The sequence below is a fragment of the Rhinolophus hipposideros genome (assembly GCF_964194185.1).
Source record: "Rhinolophus hipposideros genome assembly, chromosome: 3".
NCBI classification, from domain to species: Eukaryota; Metazoa; Chordata; class Mammalia; order Chiroptera; family Rhinolophidae; genus Rhinolophus; species Rhinolophus hipposideros.
The window spans coordinates 13825495-13839186 of NC_138049.1; the positions used below are offsets into that span (position 1 = coordinate 13825495).

Here is a 13692-nt window from a genome sequence, read left to right on the forward strand (position 1 = left end):
AATACTCAGTACCATTCTCACAGAAACTGAAATATCTTGACAATTTCAGATTTGTGATCTCAGTTTTAAAAAACAATTTCTGCTCACCTATCCACAAACAATCATGCTTCAGGGCAAAAAGATATTCAAGCTGTCTTCAAATATTTTGAAAGGGTAATGGGATTTGCTCTGAGTTGTCCTAAGAGCTTAAGTTGAGGACCAACAGGTGTAAATCAGAGAAAGAATTCCATTTCCATATAAGGAAGATACTTTCCCTGGTCCCCATAATTACAAAGTAATACATGCCCATTGAAAAGACTCATTAAGGACAAAAAAAAAAAAAGTATAAACCAGCAAAAAAAAAGTAATAATAATCCCCATGATCCCACCACCAAGAGGTAACAACTATTAATATTTTCAAACATTTATTTTTATGTACCATTCAAATATAGTTGAGATATAGATTATATTTGCCATTTTATGCTTTTGTTTTTACTTCATATGTTAAGCATCTTTCCATGTCAGGTAGTAGATTCCTAGTTGCTGGAGATGGCTGGAAGTTGGCCAACCATTTGTTAAGAAAGTTATGGAGTGCACATTCCTACAATCAGGAATGTTAGGCTACTTGATCTTAAACTCTCTAATCCTACGCTTCTGGGGCTCTCTAGGTCCCAAACCTGTATTTCAATTAATTTTATACTTCTGTGGGTGCTTGAAAACAGATACTTGACGGCATGCTGCTTAGTGCCACATCCAAGGAATTCCATTTCCCAAAAAAACATTGGAATTTCATTACAGAATATGAGAACCCTCATTTTTCATGTCCTAGCCTTAGCTAATAAGAAATCTGATCTTAATGCAACATAAGGTGTGCACGTCTTGGCAAAACATAGAAAGTAACCTACAAAACAGTGGCCACCAAACAATGTCCCCAAGGGGACACTGCCTCCTGGGGGACTGTTTAATGATATTATACAAGATATGGCACGTTTCTGTGCAGGAAGAAATGTGGTAGGAAGTGAGTCTTTCTACCTGAAGATCCTTCAATATTTCTATCCCACAGTTGACCAAGCAAAGAGGATGAACTCAGAAAAGAGACACAGAAAACCTCAACTGGAGAGATGGAGAGCTGTGTGATCACTTAGCCCCAGTCAGCATGCTGCATGCAGCCCTTACCAGCGGAAAGCAAAGTCTTCCATAGAAATCAATCAGTAAAGACTCCATTTTGAAGATGACACCTCAAGCAAATGCAGGAAGCTAGACTACGGGAGGGACAATGACCCTGAAGGAAGAAGCAGAGATCCTGATACAGATCCCACTGTGGACAGGGACTTTGGTGTCAAACAGGCCTGATTTCAAATGCCCACCCGACTACTTACCAGCCTGTTACCTGAAGCAAGTAATTAATGTCCCTGAAACACAGACTTCGCGATGATGATTTGGTGAGCTAATTTACATAAGCTGAGCACCACAGTATTTCACACCCAACTGAAGTGCAACACACTGGATTCATTTTTATCATCAGTATTAATACTCCACACGCTGGGTCAGCCAATCCTATGCTTTGGTTTCAGAGTTAAAGGAGCCCTTGGAGACTTGTCCTATGTCATGTTTCTCACTATTTCCAACCCCCACAGCCTGTTTTTCAACTAGAAGACTTTCTGAGAAGGACAAGTAAGGGACAGGTGTACTGAATCACAGATGGCAGGGTTCCTCCTGCACCCTCACCCTGTGTGGACCCAAGAGTGTTTCATGAAATTTCAAGACTCAGCAGAGCATGCCTTTTAAAACCAGCCATATGTAGATGGCTGAACTGTGCAGCCTCTACCAAATGCCCTCCCAAGATTCCGGTGTCCAGAGAGGGTCAGACAGCGGAGAACCTGCTCATGGGCTGTGCCTCACCACGCTTATTTAGGTCTCCGTGCACGTGATACCACCAAGTTTTTTCCAAGCTAAATTTACATAATGAATTCAAATAATGTTCCAATCAGACTCAGTTCTTGGGAACATCAAATGCCAGTGCCTGAATGAACATATAAAGGTCTGACAATTAAGTTTGCAAACTCATCCTAGAAAAAGTACTACAAACCTCATTGCTGAATATCACTATGGTCACCTTCGAAGTACTCCCCTTGGGAAGCTATGCACTGAAACCAGCACCTAGTCCACCCTTCAAAGTAATTTTGGAACTCTTTTTCTGGAATGGCCATCAGAGCTATCATGTCCCAGAATGTCATCAAAATGTCTTCCTTTCAATATTTCCCTTAACTTCAGGTAAAGAAAGAAGTCACTGGGGGCCAGATCAGGTGAGTAGGGAAGGTGTTCTAACATAGACATTCGTTTACTGGCTAAAAACTCTTTCACAGACAATGCGCTGCGGCAAGTGATACAGTGCCCTGCGGTGCATTATTGTGATACAAGAGCCATGAATTGTTGGCAACTTTTCAGGTGTCTAACTTTTTCACACAGCCCTTTCAGCACTTTTCTCTTGGTTAACTGCTTGTCCAGCTGGTAAAAATTCACAATAAATAATCCCTCTGATATCAAAAAAGGTCAGCAACATCATTGCAACAAGTTCACGAACTTAATTGTCAGACCTCATACGTGTCCCACCAAAAAAAGTTGTAGTGTGTTTTTCACACGAAGAAGTCTAAAAAGTCAATAAGCATTTCTTTTTTTTTTTTTTCCTTTTTCTTTGTATCATCTGTTCACATATCCCTGATAGTCTGTGGGACAAAATGATGTGCCAGGTATTTCAATACTAGAAAGGTAGGGAATGGGGGGAAGGAAAAGGGGATTACAATAAAGAATACATACCTCAATTTTTTAAAACAAAAAAGGCACTGAAGTCAACTACACTTCAAACACAAGCAGCATGATTTGGGGAAGTAAAGTCATAATGCCCTAAAAGAATCAATTCACTTCCCAAGGACAAGTAGTTGTTGATTTCACCAGAGAGGTACTTTCGCACTAAGATTAAACCAAATGGAAACACAAGAGCTCTAAACTGAAGAAAGAGCCACTTGGGTCACTTAAGGACCAGTGCCTTTTGGACATAAACAACTCTTTTCTGATTATTCAAGTTATAACTTTCACTTAGGAGGCATATAAAATGAGTTACCAGAAAGCGGGTCTAACAGAAATCATATTCTCTTTCCTTCTTTTTTCTTTTTTTAAAGATTTTTATTGGGGAAGGGGAACAGAACTTTATTGGGGAACATTGTGTACTTCCAGGCCTTTTTTCCAAGTCAAGTTTTTGTCCTTTCAATCTTAGTTGTGGAGGGTGCCGTTCAGCCTCAAGTTGTCCTTTCAGTCTTAGTTGTGGAGGGCGCAGCTCTTCCAGGTCCAGTTGCCGTTTCTAGTTGCAGGGGGCACAGCCCACCATCCCTTGCGGGAGTGAAGGAATCGAACTGGCAACCTTGTGGTAGAGAGGATGCGCTCCAACCAACTGAGCCATCCAGGAGGCAGCTCAGCTCAAGGTGCCATGTTCAATCTTAGTTGCAGGGGGCGGAGCCCACCATCCCTTGCGGGACTTGAGGAATTGAACTGGAAACCTTGTGGTTGAGAGCCCACTGGCCCATGTGGGAATCGAACCGGCACCCTTCGGAGTTAGGAGCATGGAACTCTAACCGCCTGAGCCACTGGGCCGGCGGCCTCTCTCCTTCCTTCTTGCTAGTATGTGCAGACAACACTATTGACCTGCTAACCCCACCCTCTCCACCTCTGTGCATGTCAACTTTCGTTAGGGGGTGAATCAGGTCCCTCAAAAAAAGATATATTGAAGCCCCCCAGTACCTCAGAATATGATCTTATTTGGAAATACAGTCTTTACAAAGGTAATCAAGTTAAAGTACAGTTATTAGAGTGGGCCCTAACCCAATATGACTGGTATCCTTATAGAAAGGGACACAGAGACAGACACAAATAGAAGGAAAACGATGTTGAGGACACAGAGAGAATGCCATCCATAAGCCATGCGGTAGCCTGAGGCCACCAGAAGCTAGGCCAGACGCCTAGGACAGACTCTCCCTCACAGCCCTCAGAAGAAACCAATCCAATTGACATCTTGATTTTGGACTTCTAGCCTCCAGAACTGTGAGATAATCAATAGCTGTTGTTTAAGCCCCCAGTTAGTGGTACTTGGTATGGCCATCCTAAGAATTGAATGCACTAGAAAGCCTGGAAGACCTAAAATCTCTGTCTGTTCACTATTCCAAATGCCCTTATACCCAAGGGTAGCCATGTACCAGAATTTTGGACAATGGAATGTCAGTGGAAGTGTGCTGAAGCTTCTTGGTAAGTATTTGGCTTAGTAGACTGAAGGCTTAAGAACAGAGCAGACTGATAAGATCAGAAAGGGGAGTGGGGGAGTTGTGGGGCACACCTCAGGCTGGGTCCCCACAGCTCCGACACAGCCACCAGACTAAGAAACACTCCCATGGAAGAAATAAAGGCTTATGTGTACCTAAAGAAGAACAAGAGAATTTAGGTCTAGCTAAATGTTTGTGAACTTGTATTAATTTGTCCTTAATTTAGGAAATGACATAGAAATTAATTGTGGTCATATCCTCCCTGTACATAATCAATTTTCATCCAGATGACTAGCCAATTAGAAAACATCTAAAAGCAGGACAAAAAATTTTGCCTCAAAATTCTAAACTAAAACCTGAAAATGTCACAACTTTCTGTCATTGTGCAAGAAATCATTATTTCAAAAACACCTGTCCTGAAATTACAAACATCCAGAAATTTCAAGGCTAAATAACATCTAAATACTCATTTAGAATTCCTGGAAACCCGACAGTAGAACATTTCTTTAAAAGAGTGGTTTTCAGCTGGGGCTGATTCTACCTCCCACAGACATTTGGAGACATTTGGCGATGTATCTTTGGTTGTCATGAGTCGAAGGGAAGAAGAACGCTACTGGTGTCTAGTGGGTAGAAGTACAGAGATTCTGCTAAACATCCTAGAAGGCGCAGAATGGCCCCCGAAACAAAGAATTATCCAGCCCAAGATGTCAACCGTTCCAAGGCTGGGAACCCTTGCTCTAAGATATAGTAAAGCTTTTCCAAAGGTATGTTAGACTTTTTGCTATAAGCAGAAAAGCCAGGAACAAGTAGAAATGACGTGGTGAAAAAGTGTGGGTGGTATCCTGAATCCTACTGAGAACTGCAAACACAGGAGAGTAAAAATGAATAGGAAGGAGGTAAACAAGAAAAGCAATGATCAGTAAGTAGAAGCTGACACAAAGCGGAGAATGTGCCAGGCCCAGCCTGAACCCACCACTGGGCCTCCACATGGGGATTACTCAACTGTTCACTGTGTACTTAGCCATGGCAGCTGGCAGGGGTACGTAGCCTCTTCAACAAACACATTCATCAATTTGTAAAGCTCCTATTCTTCAGAAAAATCTCTAAGACAATATGTGAAATCCATTTTCTCCTGATTTTACTTGAAGATGAGTCCCAGAAGATGCCAGCTATATGCTTGATTTCAGGCTTTTAAATAGTGAGAGCGGCTATTGAAAAAAATTACAGGGTGGGAAAGGTAGACAAAGGCACTAAAAAGACTGAATCATTCTCATTTGTATTGGAAGTGGGGGAAGGCCGTCCAGCTTAACCAATTTACATCATTTTGCTTTAGAAAATAAACATATACATCAGGGGGACAATTTTATGCCACGTTTCACATGCTGGAATTAAAATCGTTTCTGGAAAACATTTGGAAAAATCAAAGAGAGAAGCCAATAAAATGAAAGGGCAAAGAACCATTAGCTGTTGAAGTACATCTATTACTAGTCAAGGTAAGTAACTGCATGAAGTTTTTCTCAGTTCTACAATTTCCTTGCCCAATCCCGTACCTATACGTGCATTGAATCACAAGAAAAACTGTTACTCTCAGAAACCTGAGAGTAACATTTTACAAGGACGAACATGTTTTATCCACGAAGAGAATCCTACACTGGAAAAGGGAGTCACTAGGTTTGCTCCTAGAGCACCTGTGAATTTTGGAGAATTTTAAAAGCAAATTTAAAATGTTTTATCACTAAAGGAACTTTACAAGTGCAACCCTGAATTTTAAGTTAGTGATCACGCTGGTATTTTTAGGAACATTTTAAAAGATGGAAACATGTATTTTCCCCTTTTGAACAAGCATGAACTCGGTAGAAGAAATACAGAATGTGGATATTATTTACTTTAAAACCTCATTAATTAGGACTTCAATAAATTGGATTTGATGATAAACTGAGTTGGGCTGAAGTTGACGTGGCTAAGCAAAGCTTTATAGAACATGAAAATAATTAATAATATAAACAAGATAACCAAATTAAACAAGCTTCAATCATATGTGTGAATTAAACCATTTTACTCCACTTGTCGAACAGGTCTCCTGAAAGACTGTTCTAGGCACCAACACATTATAAAAAGGAGGAAAGAAGAAGGGAGGAAGAGAGGAGAAGCAAGGGAAGCAAGAGTTAATATTTATTGTTGCTGCTTGTCAGACAGTGTGTGAAGGACTTGATAACATTTTTTTTTTCATTTAATGCTTACAGCAATAATAATCTGATAAGAGCTATCAGGTTACTACTTGCTATGAGCATTAAATGAAAAGACACTATTACAGGTCTACGAACTTTTATCTGTAATCCCAAAATCCAAAAGGATCTGAAAACTCACAGGGTTTTTTTGTACCTAATTTGCTGATGAAGCTTGACCTGATTGGATTTAGCAGCAAACACTGACCTGAAGTGACATGAGGCTTTTCAGAGCCTCAGTGCATCCATCACACCTGGTGGGCATGCTCACAGGTTTTGCTCCTGAACAATGAATGTGGTTGATTACAGGCTGCTGCCCCTGACGCCACAGAGGTGGACTGTGTAAGACTGCTTTCTCTATTACCTTTCTGTGCACTGCTGTACCTTTCTAAAGCCTGAAAAATCCTGAACTCAAAAACACACTGGGCCCCAGGGATTTCAGACAAGGGGTGTGGAGCCTGGGCTGTTCCTGTACGGCAGAAGAGTCAATGAAATCTCAGAGGCTATCCTCTCAGGGACATGCTCAAGTGAGTGTGCAATGGAGACAGCGTCAGCCCTGGAGGTCTCACTCTAGAACCCACAATGTAGCTAGCTGTCATTTGAGTGACTCTCCAGGCTTTGTAAGTACACTAAACAATTGAAAGTAGCAAAACCACATTTAAATGATACTTGTACCTAGCCCAGATAACTCATTTACTGAGTATGCTAAATGAATGAGGTTGCTGTCCTTAAGAAGCTTCTAAACAGCCATCAGCCACTCACCCGTTTCTGGCTTTCTTCCTGACTGACCATTTCTTGAATCTTCTCCAAAATGGCGTCCTCCAAGGACCCAATCATGCCCAAGCTGCCTCTAAGGAGGGCTGCGATTTTCTCCCTAAATGAGGAGAACTGGCTCTGCGAGGCTGCAGCTGCATCCAGACTGGCCTTCAAACTCTTCTCTAACTCGCAAGAGCTTTTCTTCAAGAGGCTCAGTTCCTGCGTGGAGGCATCCCAGACCCGCTGGCCAGCCAACAGCCTTTCTCGGAAGATCTTCACTTCCCTTTCAAGAGCTCCTCTCACCTCTACGGCACTGAGCAAGTCCTAAAATCATTATAGAAAGTGAAGACAAAAACATTAGCAGCCAGCGAGGGGCACCGACATTTGCTTGTCAAGGAGTTAGGGTGAAATGCTCTTTCCATTTTCATTTTTTTCCCAGCATTTTAAACTGATTCATTATCTTTGCAACCTTGTTGATCCTACAGAAGATAGGAAGTTCAGCTCATTCCATTTTTAAATCTAAGTTCCCTGTCATCTCTCTTCATCAAGTTATTAAATTGTAAAGGCTATGTCAGGTAAATTCAGGTGTCTAAAAAAATAGAAGGGATATAAAATCAGGGTCAGGAAAAAAAGAAAATTGACACATAAGCCTTTCATATGTGGGCCTCTGGAAAGAATTAATGAAAAAAACAAATTGTTGGTTAAGAGACTCGTAGACTCGATCCATATGTAGTACTGTACGTTTACAGAACTATGTGTTCTCAAGCTTGGTATACCGGGAAATTGATGTTGAATAAACAGTAAACCCTCGGAGTCCTAAGCAGACACTAGAAATTGACTAATGATGTCTCTTTAATAATATTCTAAATAATAAACTAGCATTCTCATAGAAACATCATTGCATAAAGGAGAGAAAGATCTTTCTTTCAGTATTTATTGACTATGTATCCCCTTTTCTCATAAAGACAAATTAAAGCTGACAGAGCCTGAAGAAAGGAACAGAGATAACTGGCCGTTTGGTGGGTGGGAGGAGTAAAAGTAGAAGGAGATAATGTACCATACTGAGAATAATAATTTTAAAGAATATAATATGTATCATTAGGTTCATAAAAATACTGAAGGGCATAGGGAAGTTTCCACGTGCACCTGCTTCTATTTACCATAATCTAGAACGGTCCGAAGAGACATAAAAGGGGCATCTTTAAAATTCATTATAAAAAAAAAAAGAAGACACTTGTTGACATCAAGTTCCAAAATACATGCGTTCACATTAAATAAGATTGAGCAGTTGGTTGATCAGCACTGCTATAGAATTGTAGCCTAGTTAACTGACAAAAATATTTTGTTTTTTATAAAAAATAGTACGTTAGGGTCAAAAACAACTAAAAAGAAACAATATCTTTGAATAACAGACTCTACATCCACACTGGCCAGTAACATTTCAGGCTGCTAGTCAAAATGCAAACATCCTTTTTGCATTAGAACTAGACCTTAAAATAAATTAATCTCCACCAACAGCTTGGAGACAGGAAAAAATGTTACTTGAAATGCTACTTCCTACATTTTTATATTTAAAAAAAAGTCTTACTTTTTCTTTCTTCTGGTGATTTTTTTAAAATCAAAAAAGCCTCAGGCATCAATTTGCAATAAAAGTCATCGAGTGGATTGGTAGTTAGAGAAGGCTGCCCTTTTCAGAGATGTAATAACTCAACTAATTATGGAACCTATTTTGTAAAATGCTTTGCTTTTCAAGATCCTGGCAACAGCTTCATTTCCCCATTCCCTTTCCAAACTAGTCCTCTTTACAGAGAAAGCCCATGCTGCTGATTAAATTACGGCCCTTAAAGAGTCAAGGACCCTTTATCACAAATACAGTGTTTTATCACTTTACAGATTTCTTTTCAGATAGTAATACAATGGCTGCTCAATTACAGTAACCAGTATCAGCGTTGGTGATAATCAATTGGGCCCATATTGTACTTAACAACTACAATCCTAACGTGTGGTTAGAAAACTGAGGGCCTAAATTGGATGGTGCAAGGATGAAAATTAATTCTAATCCCTTCAGAGTTCTAAAACTCTTTAGAATATTACCTATTAACTTTTATATTGAAAGAAAACCCACTACTATAAAATAGGAGAGTTTCCATGGCCAATAGAGTGATATTTTTAACCAAGTATTTCCCAAAAATCCTCAAAATACCAAAAAATATACCAGACGCTTGAGTACTATAGACTTATTATCAGTTTGGAGTAAACTACCACCTGGCAGCTTACACTGGGAGACCAATAAACATAGTTAAAATATTTCAGTCAGGAGGAACTTTGTATCAGACTATTGTTTCACAGCCTCAGAGACAAGGGCCAAAACATTCCTCTAAGAAATTCAAAGCACCGACGCATGTCTAGTGAAAATCAGAACATTCATTTGTGATCACAGAATACTCTGGCACATGGCGGCAGGTCAGATTTCTTTTCTGGACACATTTCAGCCCAGTGAACTATATGCTGTTTCTCTTATGAAATGCAGGCCAGGGGAGCCAGTGACAAGGCCTTGGGGAAGGCTGCCCCCTCCCCACCCCCGTGCTCTCATGAAGCGCTTCAGAATTCAGGGCCGCTGGGCTGCTCTGCGGGAAACAGATGTCCTCAGACTGCAAATGCAATTACCTGCAAGCTATCAGGAGGAAGCAGCTAGAGTGGAGGCTGGTTGCGTGGCTACCTCAAGGATACACCGAAGTAATGTGACATTGGTGTCACTGGCCAGGACCTGGGGCCTGCTGTCAGACCACACGGACACACAGAACAAGAAACAAAAGACAAGTAGCTCTCTCTGAGCAGAATCAAGGCTGACCTCCACGGAGGAAATCACATTTGTAAATGAGGTCAGGCCCTATGGAGTCAGAGACGCGGCTCATGTTACTATATATTTTTTCAATTAACGAATCTTTAGATTCTATCCCACTAACACAACAAATGAATAATGACCACTTCACAATTACTTTTAACAAAAACAATTGTAAATAATATGATTGAGGTATTCGGTTTAGCTTCCCATTTAAAAACATGTCTGCATTAATTCCCAATTAAATGCATTAAGCAATGAAACCGAAGATTTATGTTTTTAAAACACGGTTGATTCCTATTTTAATGATCTAACTATTATATGGATTTAGATATGTATGAGATCAAATTGCCTCTCAAAAATACAATGACTAATTATCGTCAGGGTGGAGAACCTCTGGCTTGAGCTTAATTCATCCAACCCTACACAAATTTTGTGAAATTAAAAACCAGTTGTTTACTTCTACCTACTGCAGTTAAGATGAACAGGCACTCTCATACATTGCTGGTGGAAGTGTGAATAGGTATAATAGGAACATATTTATACCAAAATATGTAAAGAAATTTCATATCCACATATCCAGTGGCCCTGCAGTTCCAGTCTTAAGAATATCACATCAAATATATGGTGATGGAAGGAGAACTGTCTCTGGGTGGGGAACACACAATGGGATTTATAGATGATGTAATACAGAATTGTACACCTGAAATCTACGTAACTTTACTAACAATTGTCACCCCAATAAACTTTAATTTAAAAAAAAGAATATAACTGTAGGATAGATTACTAAATATGGAAAATGAGGAATGTGCAAAGTTATTCATTGATAGTATAGCAAAAGATTAGGTACTATGTGAATATTCGTTGATATGTGACTGGTTAGACCAATAGGAGACATTCATACCATAGAACATTATGAAGTCTTAAAAAGAACTGAAGAAGCTTTTCATATACTGATATGAAAGGTTCTCCAAGACATACGCATAGGGAGTAAAAAAAAAAGTAAGGTGTGTAACCATGTGTCTAGTACCATTTGTATCCACATAAAAAGAATCTCTCTAGAAATATGCACAGGCAACTACCAATTCTGACCACATCTGCAGAAGAGGGCTGTAACTGGTGGGCAGAAGTGGAAGGAAGATGTGACGGAACAGCGGCACTTCTGAAAACACCCAGGGAATTTCGGTCATTTAAAGTTCTGAGTCAACAGTGACGTGAACACACACATACACACACACACACAATTTAGGCTGCATTAGTAGGAGCAAAGTATCTAGAAGAAGGGAGGTGATGCCCTACTGTTTCTATTCCCCACCCCCCACCCACGCTGCCCACGTTTCTATTTCCCTTGAAGTAAACTGAACCTAAAGTTTTGCATTTGGTTCTGGGATTCAAATTTTAATAGAGATAAAACCTTCCTAGAACAGTGCTACCCAAAATATGAATTGCACACTAGTGTACCTCCTACAACTGTTAGTTCCCAGTGCCAACTAGATAATTCAGAAATTAAGGGTGTTTAGTCATTTCTATAGCAATGTGACATCAATTTTTGTTGTTGTTGTTTACTAGAACAACTTATTTAATAACCTCATATAACAGTGTGATGCTTATTCATTTCTTAGGTGAAATGGAAGCCGCTTAGCATCTGCTCACAGGTACTATCATGAAACTTTGTGAAGGTGAGAGCACTGACATCACATTTTTTTTTTGACATCAATTTTTTTAAAGATTTTATTGGGGAAGGGGAATAGGACTTTGTTGGGGAACAGTGTGCACCTCCAGGCCTTTTTTTCAAGTCAAGTTGTTGTCCTTTCAGTCTTAGTTGTGGAGGGCGCAGCTCAGCTCCAGGTCCAATTGCTGTTTCTAGTTGCAGGGGGCGCAGCCCAGTATTCCTTGCGGGAGTCGAACTGGCAACCTTGTGCTTGAGAAGATGCGCTCCAACCAACTGAGCCATCCAGGAGCTCAGCGGCAGCTCAGCGGCGGCTCAGCACAAGGTGCCGTTTTCAATCTTAGTTGAAGGGGACAGAGCCCACCATCCCTTGCGGGACTCGAGAAATCGAACTGGCAACCTTGTGGTTGAGAGCCTACTGGCCCATGTGGGAATAGAACCAGCAGGCTTCGGAGTTAGGAGAGCGGAGCTTTAACCACCCGAGCCACCGGGCCAGCCTGACAGCAATTTTTTATCAAGATATTGATGGATCCTTAGCGTTTCACAGAACTGACGTATAAATGGCATATGCATGAGCTACATATCAGTCATGCAAATAGGAACAGGTTACCTGTAATATTTTAAGGTTGTTTTGCCAACTATAATCCAAAAGTGAAAAGTATACAAAATCCAGCCCATTTCTTTCATCAAAAGAATTTAAATTTCCATCAAAAGGCAATTTAAATTTATCCCTTTACACAATCAACTGATGAAACTGTCTACAGATGGAGAATTGAAGATGGATTTTGAAAACACTTGGTTTATTTTGGATATATGTCATAAATAAAAATCTTGAGCTTGCTGAAATTGCTTTAAAACCTCTTCTAATGTCAACAAACCTCCGTGAGACTGGTTTTCTACTGTAAGTGCTTTAAAAGCAAGACATAGAAACAGTTTAATAGACGTTAGCCCCTGTGAGTAGCATTGTCATCTATGCAATCAAAATCCACATGTTAACAAGAAGCTACCTCATTATGACAATAAAGCTGTCACTCAAATTGATCAACAGGGCTGAAATACAGGGAATTTTAGTCCTAACTTTTCTGTTCAGATACAACTGCAGAATGATAAAAAGCTATCAGTCTAACAGTATTCTCTGTATATGAACCCTACACACATACCTTCAAAGAAAAGTGTGCAGTTTATGTAATTCTTTTCTTTTCCCCATTTTCATTCCCATCACATTTATTGAAACGTCATTTTATGTCTGTGGCTTCTAATGCTTAAAACATAGACGTATGCTTTTTGTGTCTTTTTAAACAACTTTTTCTATTAATTTATCATATAAATTTTACAAAAGTATTGGTTAGCAATGGGCTGGAAATGAAGAAAACCACTGATCCTTCCCACAGATCATTGGAGAAAGGCTGTACATTCAGAGTCTGGGAAGGAGAACAACACAAGTCTTGAAACCATGTTCTAAAAGGAAACGTCAAAAGAACTGGAACATTTATCCTGTAGATGTCTTTAAATAATTGAAAGACAAGGGCATAGGAGAATTAGGATTGTTCTCATGATCGAATGGAGTAGAAGCTGCACAGTAACATTTTACTTCAAAATGAGAAAGACCTTTCCCAAACCTGAGCATGCTCAAACTTGGAAAATAATAAAATTTCAGCTTAAGTCTGAAATTCTCATTACTGACAAACTCAATACAAGCTGACAATGAATTTAGCTGCCAACAAGACCAGTGTTTCCAGGCTTCACTACAGTCAACGTTCTGCCCTGAGCTGGTCAGGCTGTGCCTGAAGGACCACGGACAGTTCCCAGCTGGCCATTTTAAGAGGAACATCATCAAAATGGAACCGGATCCGCATCACACGTTAAGATTACACCCATAATAAAAATATTTATGCACTCATGTTTATTTGA

The 13692-nt window shown here is 40.0% G+C and overlaps 1 protein-coding gene across 3 annotated transcripts in view; it reads right to left on the reverse strand.

The window, feature by feature from the left end:
• The window catches only part of CCDC170 (coiled-coil domain containing 170), an 80506-nt gene that overhangs the window by 21406 nt on the left and 45408 nt on the right, over positions 1-13692 (reverse strand). For all 3 annotated transcript variants that reach the window (XM_081045368.1, XM_081045369.1, XM_081045370.1), the window contains one exon: positions 7277-7594. In XM_081045368.1, the coding sequence (XP_080901494.1) occupies positions 7277-7594 (318 nt within the window). The remainder of the gene's footprint in view (positions 1-7276; positions 7595-13692) is intronic.